Here is a 14,508-nt window from a genome sequence, read left to right on the forward strand (position 1 = left end):
AACTGTCGTGTGTTTTTGGGCTCCTCTCTTGTTCTCTCACCTTCTGTCTAGTTGTTTTAATTTTTGTGGGCACATAGTAGGTGTTTGTGTGAGGTACACAAGATGTTTTTGATATAGGCATTCAGTGTGAGATAAACACATCAAGGTAACCCTCTGTCTCTTATGGGTTAATACCTTCTTATTCCTTTACTGTCATTTCATTGGGGGTTTGGGGATATGAAGACATTGAGATTTTGTCCACTACTCTTAACTAGAATGCCTTAATTAGGTTTAAATCATAACTTGAATATTATTTTTTAGATGCTTGCTCTGAGTGTTACAAGGACCTTATGGTGTAGTATTTGTGGCTTTCCCAGAAACTCAGAATAACAATTAGAATTTATATCACACTTATTATTGTATGGAAAGCTAAATATATTCAGATTTTTAGTATTGGACTCTGGATAGATGAATATTTTGGACTAGCCAACCTATACGATGTCTTGGCATCAATAGTTTGTAGATTTGATAACCTACTAAAGGCACCTTCCATCTGTTCTAGATTTTATTTTATTTTATTTTTTGAGACGGAGTCTCGCTCTGTCGCCCAGGCTGGAGTGCAGTGGCTGGATCTCAGCTCACTGCAAGCTCCGCCTCCCGGGTTTACGCCATTCTCCTGCCTCAGCCTCCCGAGTAGCTGGGACTACAGGCGCCCGCCACCTCTCCTGGCTAGTTTTTTGTATTTTTTAGTAGAGACGGGGTTTCACCGTGTTAGCCAGGATGGTCTCGATCTCCTGACCTCGTGATCCACCCGTCTCGGCCTACCAAAGTGCTGGGATTACAGGCTTGAGCCACCGCGCCTGGCCTGTTCTAGATTTTAAATGTATAATTTTATACTATGAAATATATCTAATATTTTTAGTAAATAACTAGGATGGGCTAGATCTAAATGTCAACTTTATTACTTTCTGCCAATATTATTAGCAACTACATAAACTTCCACAGGTTATTAAAAATATTTTAACCAGCTTCTCCCCCAGCAGGATAAAAACAATGAATAAAACTAACTAAATAAGCTTTCCTACTTACTCATCCAGCACAGATTGTTATTTGAATTGAACAAATGGCTATTTGCAAGATGATTTGAGGCCTAGTTAAGTGCAGCGTACTGATGGACATATGGAATGACTCACACCATCTGGTTACAGTCGTACCTGGGTGGTGGTCATTAAAACTAAATCTCCTGGGGATCTGCAAATGGCTTAATTATACCACAAAGATGTATTGGGCTGCACCAGTGGGCTACTTTGAACTTCTTGAAACCAATTAACTTGGAAACATGTTTTCAAGATATGAAAGTCTTTTTTTTTTTTTTTTTTTTTGCACAGAACTGAAGACTTAAAATGTGTATTTGAGGATCTGGAATGGGTGATACTTCAGTATTGGCCCTATAAAAATAATGTAGTTTACATACCCAACACTTTCATCCAATAGTTATGACTAATATCATTACAGAAAGGTGTTTTATAAACACTGAATTCACCCTGCAGCTAGAAGAACTTTGACAAAAAAGGGAGGTGACACCAGGTTCCAGGAATACATCTTAAAAATACTTGTTTTGATTCACTACAGGATTTTATTCACTTAAGTGATCAAATTTGGTAGGTGGAGATAGTCTGCTAATGATATATTTATTTTAATTAGTCTAAAAATTGTGGTTACTATAGATAGTAACATGAAATCAGGACTACAGTTTTTTTGTTTCTTAACATATATTATCATTTTTTGATATACAGTTCCGTGAATCTTAACATATGTGTAGATTCATATAGCCATCACTAAAATTAGAACATGCAAGTTTTCCATCACCCCAAAAAACTTTCAACCCTTGTTTTTACTGTACTCCTGGCAATTACTGATCTGTTCTCCAACACTGCAGGTTTTGTCTTTCCAAGAATGTTGTGTAAATGGACTCATAATTTTTCTAGATTGCCTTTTTTCACTCAGCATAATATCCTTAAGATTAATCCAGGTTTGTTGTTGTTTATCTTAATAGTTTGTTCCTCCTTGTTGCTAAGTAGTATTCCATTGCTTGTTTGTTTTTCCATTCTTCATTTGAGGAGTTTCTAGTTTTTGATATATATGAATGGAAATGCTGTAAATGTTTATGCACAGGTTTTTGGGTGAACATAAGTTTTCATTTCACTTGGGTAAATATCTAGGGCTAGGTTGTATGGCACGTGCATGTTTAATTTTATTAAAAATTGACAAAGTTTTTTTTGGCGTTGTTTTGATTTTCCCTTTTACTTGTGGAATTGCATTTTCTTTTATGGTCACAATTGAAATTGTGCTATTGATATTAACATCCCAGAGTCATTCAGTATTTTAATCTTCTATTAATACAAGGTCTTTAAAAATACAAAGTAGTTTCATTTAAGTGGGGGTTTTTTTTTTTGTTTTTTGAGATGGAGTTTTACTCTGTGGCCCAGGCACAGTGGCGGGATCTCGGCTTACTGCAACCTCCACCTCCCAGGTTCAAGTGATTCTGCTGCCTCAGACTCCTGAGTAGCTGGGATTGAGGATTGCCACCACATCGGCTAATTTTTGTATTTTTAGTAGAGATGGAGTTTTAACCATGTTGGCCAGGCTGGTCACGAACTCCTGACCACAGGTGATCCACCTGCCTGCTGGGATTACAGGCGTGAGCCACCGTGCCCGGCTCATTTAAGTGTTATTTTTGGTAAACATATTATTTGTCCCTTTTTTCCTTCTGTAAATTGGATGTTACTATAATAAGGTATTTGTTTAGATTTGCCAGTTACAGTTTTCTTTGCTTACCCTTTTGCATCTCTAGACTTTCTTGGGTCATTTTTCTTCTTAAAGTATATACAGTATAAACTTCTTTAACGAAGATCTCTTTGCTTTTTTTTTTTTTTTTTGAGATGGAGTCTCACTCTGTTAGCCAGGCTGGAGTGCAGTGGCATGATCTTGGCTCACTGTAACCTCTGTCTCCTGAGTTCAAGTGGTCTTCCTGCCTCAGCCTCCCCAGTAGCTGGGATTATAAGTGTGCACCCCTATGCCCAGTTAATTTTTGTATTTTTTCATTGTTGTTAATTGAGATGGGTTTTCACCATGTTGGCCAGGCTGGTCTCGAACTCCTGAACTCAAGTGATCTGCCCACCTCGGCCTCCTGAAGTGCTGCGATTACACACATAAGCCACCGTGCCTGGCCTAGTGGTTTTTTTTGTTTGTTTGTTTTTGTTTTTTTATCTGAAGATACTGTTATTTTGAACTTATACTTCAAATACAGCTTTGCTGGATTCACAAGTTATTTTTTCTTACCGCTTGAAGATAATATTCCATGGTCTTCTCCCTTCCATTGAGAAGTCTACTGCTAGCCAAATTTTGTTCCCTATATTTTTTTTCCAGTTGCTTTTAAGATCTTCTCTGTCTTTGAAGTTTCACTGAATTGTTCCTTTTTTTTTTTTTTTTTTTTTTTTTTTTTTGAGACGGAGTCTTGCTCTGTCGCCAGGCTAGAGTGCAATGGCGTGATCTTGGCTCACTGCAGCCTCCGCCTTGGCAGGTTCAAGTGATTCTTCTGCCTCAGCCTCCTGAGTAGCTAGGATTACAGGTACCTGTAATCAGGTACCACACCCAGCTAATTTTTTTTTTTTTTTCAGTAGAGATGGGGTTTTACTAGGTTGGCCAGGCTGGTCTGGAACTCCTGACCTCAGGTGATCCACCTGCCTTGGCCTCCTAGAGTACTGGGATTACAGGTGTGAGCCACTGCACCCAGCCCGAATTGTTTTCACATTGAATTTTATTTATCTGTATTTTGATGGGCTGCGCTTTTTGTATCTGTAGATGTATGACTTTTATTGGGTCTGAAAAATCTCAGTCATTATCACTTCAGTGTTACCTTCCAGTTCATTAATTGTCTCTTTAGGTATGTCTAACTGCTTTCTTATTTGGTGAATTTTTAATTTCCACATTTGTAGTTTTTCATTTCTGAAAATTCTGATTTTTAAATTTGCCTCATTCTGATAATTACGTATTTCCTGTTCATTTTTACTCCATCTTTCATTTATTTTAATGTTCCCTATACACTATATTTCGTAACTGGTAATTCTTATAACTAAAGTCTTGGAGGGAGGTGGTGTTAATATTTTGCATTTACTGACTCAAGCTCATTGGTTTGTTTCATTTTTGTGTGATAATTTTTATTGCAGCCTCATATTTTATTGAACTTAATATTTGGAAATCTTGATAGCTTAAATTGAAAATGCATTCCTTTAGAGATAATTTGCCTGTTCATGGGATCCTAGGATCCTGTGTAACCTGAAGGTATTTTATTTTCCATCCAGGGTCTTAGGTTTAACTTCACAGAGATATCTGAGGTTGAGCTCTCTCATCTCGCCTTGGCTATTGTTGGCACTTGCCTTCTGAGCAGCATTGCATCTTGTGCGTAACGTGGGACACATTTCTGGTTTCAGCTTAATTTTTGATTTTTTGTCTGTCTTTTCTGTGGGGTGGGGGATCCTTAGAGATTTCCCTTTCTAAAAAGTTCAATAGTATGTTAATAGTCGTAGGGTTTTTGGGGGGTAATTTATGGACTATCATATTGTAGTAGAGGAGGCTTTTCATTTTGCCATACTGTTGGAAGTAGAAATTAATGAGATTAAATATGTAAAGTGCCAGTCTAGATACTGTATACATATTAACTGCCTTATTAAGTTACATTTTGCCGACCAGTTCATATAAGAGTGCTTTATATGGTATAGTTTATTCTTAGTTATTTGTTGTGGACACTTTCCTTAGTCTATTTTCTAATTTAAATTTTAATATATTTTCTATATGAATTTTAAACATGTATGTTTACTTTGTTGTTTATTGTTTCAGAGAGAGAAATATTTGTTCTGTTTTCTGTTATTCTGAAAAGAAAGTTATGCAAGATTGAACCTTGGTAGAGTTTGTATCTTAATAGAGAGCCAAAGAAATTCTATTAATTTCTTTTGCTTGGTAATTTACGTATTTATTATATTTAGAGCAGTGGTTCTCAGCTGAATGGGTTTTACCCTGTGGGGGATATTTGGCAATGTCTGGAAACAGTTTTGATTGTCAGTATCTGATGAAGGGTGCTACTGACATTTAGTGAGTAGAGCTAGGAATGCAGATGCTGCTCAACATCCTACAATGCATAGGACACCCCTCCACAATAAAGAACTATCCAACCCAAAATGTCAATAGTGCCAAAGTTAAGAAGCCTTGATTTAGAGAAATGAAGATAAGGTGTTGATGTTGGTGGGTATCATAGGATTTGCGAGGAAAGGTTTTCAAGGTTTTAGAACAATTGAAAGAAAGTCTTAGAATGGAAAACCGTTCCCTCCTTCTCTTAATTGCTTTTTCTAATTCTTCAGCATACACGTTCACATTCATAAAGCCAAGACTAAAAATCAAAATTTTTTGAATACTACTACTAGTCAATTGGACTTTCCATTATTTCTCACTGCTTTTTTCCTACTGCAGAATAAGTAATATTTATTATAGAAAATTTGGAGAGAATAGAAAATTATGAATAGAAAAAAATTGATTCAATCTCATCACATATACAAGAACTGTTAACATTTTGGAGTATTTGGTTTGTCTATTTTTTTTTGCTGATTTAAAAAAATTAGTTCTGAGAATACTATATAATTTTTATCTTAAAAAGTTAAAGCACAATTGTAAGTGCATAATGTCATACTTTTTAAAATTGTCACTTATTTAACCATTTCCTTTTTGGTGTGAAATGTTTCTGATGTTTTCCTATTATGAATAATGTTTGGTGAACATCTTGTACATAGGTGGTCAGCTGTATTTCCAATTCTTTTTTTAGAATTGATTCCCAAAAGTGGCATAGCTGGGTCAAATGGGAATAATGAGGTTCTTAATAAAAATTGGTGAGTTTATCCCACTATCAGTGTTTGAGACTACTCATTTTTTGGCGTAGGGGTGGGTAAGGTGGGGTGTGGGTGGTGTGGGGGCGAGACTGCTCATTTTTGTTGCAGCTCATCACTCCGACATTAAGACATTGATGGAATCAGTCTTCAGCTTTGTCTCAGACTTTTGTAAGCATATAAAATACATGTACAAAGCTTTTAAAGGCTAAAAAATGAAAAATCCGTGTACAGCCTTGCATTGAGAATATAGTTAATATCCCTGAATAAATGGAATATAAAAGAGCAATTAGAGAAAGCAACATGAACGCATAAAATTTCCTCGTGTTTACTCAATTTGTGTAATAAGTGTAGCCTTGTGAAATTGTCTGCCGTTTTGTAAATTGAATCCTATTGTGAGTGTACTGAGAAAGTTCATTTGAGTAAATCCTGTAACGGGTAACAAATCCTGTAACAGATTTCACTTGGAAAAAATGTCCTTTCCTCATTTGGTTGTGAGTACACTCTGGTTGTACTTGTTTCATAAGTTTAAAATTTTGTTCACTTATTTAGTTAATATGAATACCTTCTTTGTGCATTAATAGACCCTGTGATATGGTAGGGCCTGGGATATATTTACACACTGTACTGCATTTGTGAGATTACATATGTGTGATGTAACTTAAAGATTTAGGGTTAGCTTTATGAATTGTTGTTTCCTCATTGAACAATTTGAGAAGTATACGGGTATAGTTGTTCGCTCCAAAATTTCCAAAACATACATCCTTTTAATAGTGTTTGATGTTTCATCATCAGAAAGTTACTCCTTTGCGTTTTCCATTTTTAAAAAGGAGATATTGCCAGTAGGTAGAAAGGTAAAGGCTTGTCTGAAACAGCGAGGAGATATTACAGAATAAGGAGGGACAAAGTTGCAAAGTAAGGAGGGAATAAGAGGCATTTGAGAGAACAATAATATGTTAATTCCTTTTTAAATTGTTTTTGGGCAAGGTAGAATGTAAGTATTATATCATAAATGATTAAATCTCCCTGAAAGGGGTGAATTAAGTGTTGTTCTCATGGAGGATGAGTTGGAAACAAAGTGTTGTGCCCTAAGTAATAATGACTTTTCTAAATTTTCACTTTTGGAAATTAATCGATTAATTAGTTTGTTTGTTTGAGATGGAGTCTCACTCTGTTGCCCAGGCTGTAGTGCGGTGGCGCAATCTCGGCTTACTGCAACCTCTACCTCCCTGGTTCAGGCGATTCTCCTGCCTCAGCCTCGGGAGTAGCTGGGACTACAGGTGTGGGACACCACACCCAGATAATTTTTGTAGTTTTTAGTAGAGACCGGGTTTCATCATGTTGGCCAGGCTGGTCTCAAACTCTTGACCTCGAGTGATCCTCCCACCTTGACCTCCCAAAGTACTGGGATTACAGGCATGAGCCACCACTCCTGGCCACTTTTAGAAATTTGGAACTAGTCTTTAGAGCCTTATTTTGTGATTGCAAGCTGTAAAAGTACTTGCAAGTTACTACTGAGGTGGTTTCTTCAGAGTTAAGTTTGAGAGTTTTTTTTTTTTTTTTTTTTTTGAGACAGGTTCTCAGTCTGCTGCCCAGGATGGAATGCAGTGGTGCGATCTCGGCTCACTGCAACCTCCGCCTCCCGGGTTCAAGCGATTCTCCTGCCTCAGCCTCCTGTGTAGTTGGCAAGCGCCACCACGCCCACCTAACGTTTGTATTCTTAGTAGAGATGGTCCTGCGTAGCTGGCAAGCGCCACCACGCCTCCTAATTTTTGTATTTTTAGTAGAGATGGAGTTTCTCCATGTTGGTCAGGCTGGTCTCGAACTTCTGACCTCAAGTGATACACCCACCTTGGCCTCCCGAAGTGCTGAGATAACAGGTGTGAGTCACCGTGCCTGGCCAAGTTTGAGAGTTTTACCAGAATAAAATTTCGGTTACTTAGTTCTTCTTCAGTCTTTATTTCCCTATTTTATGACAACAGAAGGAAAAAATTAGTATAAAATTTAAACAAAGCAAAACAAAACAACAGCCAAACCCAAGTTAACTTTTCCTTACCTTGAAATTCAAAACAAATGAAGTGTAACTTGTCTTCATTCCGATCATGATCTGAAAGATGACATTTATCTCTGACAAGAGAGAGAAAAAGAAACAGTCAGTTGAGGAGCTTTTCCTTTGTGTTTTGACAAAAATACTGTTTTTATTAGTTTTTAAATTTTATTATTAGTTTTTGAGACAGAATCTTGCTCTGTCGTGCAGGCTGGAGTGCAGTGGCGCGATCTGGGCTCACTGCAACCTCTGCCTTCTGGGTTCAAGCAATTTTCATGTCTCAGCCTCCCGAGTAGCTGAGATTACAGGTACATGCCACCACTCCCTGCTTAGTTTTGTATTTTTAGTAGAGACAGGGTTTTGCCGTGCTGGCCAGGCTGGTCTTGAACTCCTGACCTCAAGTGAGCTCCTCGTCTTGGCCTCCCAAAGTGCTGGAACATGAGCCGCAGCACCCGGCCCCCAAATACAGTGAATTTCTAGAATGTTACGCACTGTATTTAATTATTCAAAATGTTCTCAAATATTTTTTAAAGACTTTTGGTACATTTATTATTTTACGTCATTGTTAAATATCCTATTTAATTAGTGTGAATGATTACAAATGGACAAATTCTTTAAAAATATTACTGCAGTAATTGCCGTAGAACCGAGCGTTCAAATGAGACATTTGTCAGAGAGCATGACCCCAAAGTAGTTTTATGGAACTTTGCATAGGTTACTTGTTGCTTTGCATAGATTATTTGGCCATTATTCTTGTGGGTGGACCTGCCCACAAGATAGTTGGACAACATGTAAATAGTTATTAAATCTGTTCCACTCAGTTTTTCATGTGCGTATTCAAACATCAAGATAAAGTCCTTTTAAGGCCATCCATACAGAAAAGGCTTCAGGGTTGTAAAGGACCTTAAAAAATTGTTTAATCATGCATCCAGCAATTTTTTGAATCTCTTCCGTGTGTCCTTGCGGTTTCCTGTTGTACACTCACTGCCTTCTGAGGTGACTGAAAATGTTCTTTATTATAAATTCTTACTTGAATTGATGGCAAGATAGGACTTTACTAATTGGCTTATTACCTCAATTCATGACATTACTTTTAATATAGTTTTCTAAATTAGTCTTAAACTTATTTAAAGGTAACAGCTGTTTGATAAGGTGTTTGGCTCCGGTCTTATATCATTGTTTGTTTCTTAGGAAATGTGAAGTATTTAAAGAATTAAAATTCTTTACCATAGAGCTCTTCACATGTATAGCCTTTTCATCAGAAACACACTAAAGCACTATTTGCATTTCCTAGAAACTCATGTGTCACAGTTACTTTGTGTTTTTAACTAGGTAGTTACTTGAATTTATTGTTAGGTCTATTATTTAATGAGTCTAACCAAACTTTAATAAAGTCTGTTATGAAGTTTAATAGTTTAAAATAATTTAAAAATACTTTGAGTTTATGGAATGAAAACACTGTTTCAAGTTTATGTGTTGGTTAAAAATGTTTTGAATCACTAGATGTGTCATTTTAAAAATGTGGTATATACTAGTAAATTTTGTGAAATATTTTATCTTTCAGACGAGGATTAAATCCACCACACAGAGTGAAATCTATCTCCATGACAACATTCACACAACAGGAGATTGAATTCTTACAAAAACATGGAAATGAAGTAAGTGGTTTTTTTTTTTTTTTTTCAATTTTCAACTTTTTTGTTGGCAGTCATTTTAATAAGATTTAATAAGTTATTTAAAACGTTGAATTTCGCAGTCTAAAAAAGTTAGTTTTGGATTTTATATTTAGATATTTTAAAATGTACTCAATTAATAATGTATTTGGAATTGTTTACTATGTAAACACTTTACTGTAAATCTGAGGTTGACGTGTGTATTTAAAAGTCATCAGTCTTGAATATAAAAGGTGTTTCGGAGGATACCCATTATTACAGTTACTGTTAGTCTTTGCTTTAAAATTCAAAAAACAGGAAGAGAGTTCATTTTGTGATGTTATGTTAAACCTGTTAGGGGTTGTATGATCAGCTTTCACTTGAAGTCCTCTATTTTTCCTAAATTTTTAACTTTGGATGTGTATGTGATGTGTAATGTTTAGCAGGTGTTCAGTAGGGAGGAGGTTGGTAGTTCTCAGTGGCAGCCTAGTGTCCTTGGGAGTAAGATGGTGTATTTGGATGGAAGCTTTTTTTCTTCTTGCCTTTAATGGGCTTCCAGTAATTCCATTCTGTTTGCTTGTTTGCTTTTAGCTCTATGTTTTGCTGTTAGTAAAAGGTTTTAAATTTTTCTAATATTTTTAAAATTAATAAAATTAAAGAGAGTGGGCATTTTTTTATAATCCTGGGGTAAGGATGAACCAGTTAACCCAAGTTGATTAATAATAGCTATTATTATTTGACAGAAAAGTCTCATTTTCTAGAAAGGATAAGTAGTACTTTAGTGGTAGTGGTACTCTTCTGGTTGCATCTTTGATATCCTTAATAAACATAACATAAGTTAAATATTAAGATTTTATTAGTTTTAATCTTCTCTTTGACCCTTAGAAAATATATGCAAGCATTTTACACTCTGCCGTCCTAATATTTTGAAAGTAATATCTTAAAATTGTTTGCCTGCTTGTGATGTCCATGTGCTTTTGGTTCTAAAATAGTGAGGAAATATAAATTCACAGCTATGAAGTATTTTTAAATACATGATTTAAAGAAGAGAGCACATTTTGAAGTCTCCAGATTTTGCCAATGACAAATTATTTTGGGTATTCAGATTCCAGACTAATGTGACTACATTATAAGAACATGTAAAGTTGGGTGAAAGGGTAGGAGGCTTTTAATGACAGTAAACATAGAATAATATATATGTTGATTAAAATACAATTTGAACTATTTGTGTAAAGTTTACAAGTGGGATTAACTTAACAGTGCACACTTGAAGTTACTTAGGATGTTGGCTTCGTGTGCAAAATTTTGGAAATTAGAATGGAATCAGAAATAAAAAATACTATTCTATCTTTAGGTTAAAAATATGACAGTAGGTAAAACCAGAATAACAAAACTGTGATAACAGCAGTCCATTTAACAACGTGTGAGATACAATTAGGTGGAGACTGGTCCAAAAAAAATACCAAGATTGAAGGCGTATATATTTTTTTAAATGTGGTGGGAACATTGATCTACTCTCTTAACAAATTTTTAGGTGAGCAATATTGTATGGTTAATTATAGACATAGTGTTGTATAGCAGATCTCTAGAAATTAATCATTTAACTTTACACCAGTTGAATTACAGCTCCTCATTTTATCTTCTGCCCCTGGTGCCCCTGATTCTACTCTCTGCTTCTCTGGGTTTAACTATTTTAGATACCTCATATAAATTGAATTATACAATATTTGTCCTCCTGTGATTGGCATATTTCACTTCATGTAATATCCTCAAGATTCATCTTTATTTTCATGTATGGCAGAATTTCTGAAGGAATATTTTTTAATGCTGTAGCATTAAGGTAAATTTAGAGTATATAAAAAGAATTAGTTGATTTTGAGGAACTCACTGTATCAAAAAGTAGAAGCAAAATGTAAATGTCAGAAGTGACTGAAGTGTATTCATGAATCTTAAGTCCTACAAAGAGGTATGCAAGTTGGTAGACCACTCAAAGTACTTACCATGACAAACACTGTCACTATGCTGGGTATTATAGATGTGGTTATAGATGTGTTACACTGGCTTAGTGGACAGAGGGCTCACAGTTGGTGCAACAGATACATAACAGATAATTGCAACGTGGTGTTAGATAAATAATGATAAGAATAAGAAGTATCAGCAGTAGTATGGAAAAGGGGCTCAGTATTTTGGTGGGAAGGAGAGGATTGGGAAGACCCCACAGAACAGGTAACACATTTATTGGTTTTTGAGGGTAACTAGAACCTAAGCTGGTAGTGAAAGTCACTAAAGATGGAGCAAAGAGTAGAAAAAAAAAGAAGGGAAACTTGCAATAGGTTGCTAGGAAATATACTAACCTTGTAAATGCTTGTTAAGAAAGACAAACATATCTTCTCATAGTATACCAAAGAACATCTTAGAACCAAAATAATGGACAGGTATGTTTGGTTCTTTGCAGTATTAACAGTATCTTAAAATTTTGAGAAGTGTGTAGAGGGTGAAGATACGAAGTGTGAGACAGTTGGTACAGCTTTATAACCAAATATTTATGGATTTCAAGTGCAAGTGTTTTATTATCAGTTTATCTTTTTTAAACCTTTAAATCATAAGTATCACTTGCATAGGGAATAGTACCAGAACGTGAGTTTACATTTCAAAATAAGTTGCCATATTTCTCTTGTCACCTTTTAATAGTTTGGAAAGGGCCATATTCAGTCACATTAAGTTTTGGATTAAAAAGGCTCTATCATACATCTTGTGCGTGAATGAGTTCATGCCTGAAGATGAGTATTTCCAAAATTAAAAGATCAGAAAGTATATTGACTTTGGCAGCAGCCTTGGGTCTTTGATCCCTACCAGGGAGTTTCAGTGTGTGGGGGGCATGTTTGGTTGTTGTCACTATTGGAGGATGTTGCTGGCTTAAGCAGGCAAGCACCATGAATGGTGAATGACTTGTAATGTGTTGAACAGAATTAACCTGCGTGCCATATGCTATGAATGTTCCTCCAGACATTTATATGTGGGAAACATCTGTGTATGGTCTTCTGCATATATAATTTAATTCTGTTTTAATACTTGCGTTATAGTTGAACATCCTATTACCAAAGACAGTCGTGCTCCAAGCCCAGAATCAGAGTGAGGTGGGCTACCAAGTTACAGGGCAAAGGGCATGGATACAATCGCATAACTGATGGCAATACTAATTATATTTTAGTCATCAATAAAGTATATCTGTATTGGTCTGTATTAGTAGCTGTGGTAAGCAAATAATGTTATTACTGTTTATAGATATACATAGAGACCATACTTTTTACAGAGTATATCATTAGTTTCTACAGATGTGGTTTACAAATTTCTTGACTATTACTTTAGTGTTTATAGACTTCTACAGTGTGTTTGGTGGAGCAGATATGTACATTATTAAGTTACAGAACATAATATGCCAGATGCTAGTAAAATATTTTGCATTGGAGCACTTTGTATTTATTTGCTGAAGTAATTTTTGTCATTTTTTTCAGAACCAAAATATTTCACAAAAAGTTTCCATGTATTTCTTTTGTAATGCTTTCTTTTGTATCAAACAGTTACTTTAAAAACAAAACAAAACAAAAACCTGTAGTGATCTTGGCACTGTAGCTCCCCTGTAATCCCAGCACTTTGGGAAGTGGAGGTGGGAGGATTCATTGAGACCAGGAATTTGGGCAACAAAGCGAGATCCCATCTCTACAAAAATTCAAAAATTAGCCAGGCATGGTGATATATATCTGTAGTCCCAGGTACCCAGGAGACTGTGGTGGGAGCATTGCTTGAGTTCAAGGCTGCAGTGAGTCATGATCATATGACTGACTGCACACCAGCCTGGGTGACCAAGAGAGATACTGTCTCAAAAAAAAATAAATTCTGTAGTGATTTTCTGTATGTCCTCATTTATGATGTCATGGGCAAATCATGGTTTTCCAGTTAAAGGAAGCTGGATTAACTTCTGATTATAAAGTTAATGGAAGGTGGACTGGTGAACGCTGCTACGGATAGATAATTCAATAGAAAAGAAAATGTAGAAATAATTTTATTTTGAAATATGTATAGTTTATGTTTTCTAGTAGTAAGTTAACCTTCCTAATTATGTTGGAAGACTAAAAGTAAAAACATTACTACTGGCCAAGTGTGGTGGCTCACGCTTGTAATCCCAGCAGTTTGAGAGGCTGAGGCGAACGGATCAGTTGAGGCCAGGAGTTCAAGACCAGCCTGGCTAACATGGCAAAACTCTGTCTCTACTAAAAATATATATGTATTTAAAAAAAAAAAAAGCCAGGCTTGGTGGTGTGCACCTGTAATCCCAGGTACTTGGGAGGCTGAGGTGGGAGACTCACTTGAACCTGGGAGGTGGAGGTTACAGTGAGATTGTGCCACTGCACTCCCATCCTGGGCAACAGAGCGAGACTGTCTCTAAAAAAAAAAAAAAAGCATTGATGCTCCACAGGCATGGTATATGTGTAGGAGTAAAATCAGGCATTGTGTGCCAGTATTTGATTATCTTTTACTAGATTAAAAACAAAACAAAATGATTGCTTTGAAAACCCATGCAATAATGTACACTTTTCCCATTAACATTCATGATTGATTCATTTTTGAAGCGGAAATTTATTAATAAATTACCTGCTGTGGGAGAATGGCGTGAACCCGGGAGGCGGAGCTTGCAGTGAGCCAAGATGGCGCCACTGCACTCCAGCCTGGGCGACAGAGTGAGACTCTGTCTCAAAAAAATAAAATAAAATAAAAATAAAAATAAAAAAATATATTGCCTGCTGTGTGCCAGGAACTGCCCTTAGGTCCTAGGGATACAAAAACTGAGATGATTCCTGCCCTCCCCTTGCAGTCTTTTAGGGCAGGAGACATA

The 14,508-nt window shown here is 36.0% G+C and overlaps 1 protein-coding gene across 3 annotated transcripts in view; it reads left to right on the plus strand.

Annotated features, from left to right (window-relative positions):
- AGFG1 (ArfGAP with FG repeats 1) overlaps positions 1–14,508 on the plus strand; it is an 88,918-nt gene that overhangs the window by 9,426 nt on the left and 64,984 nt on the right. For all 3 annotated transcript variants that reach the window (XM_007966500.3, XM_007966501.3, XM_007966504.3), the window contains exon 2: positions 9,527–9,620. In XM_007966500.3, the coding sequence (XP_007964691.1) occupies positions 9,527–9,620 (94 nt within the window). The remainder of the gene's footprint in view (positions 1–9,526; positions 9,621–14,508) is intronic.

This window comes from Chlorocebus sabaeus, chromosome 10 (assembly GCF_047675955.1).
Source record: "Chlorocebus sabaeus isolate Y175 chromosome 10, mChlSab1.0.hap1, whole genome shotgun sequence".
NCBI lineage: Eukaryota > Metazoa > Chordata > Mammalia > Primates > Cercopithecidae > Chlorocebus > Chlorocebus sabaeus.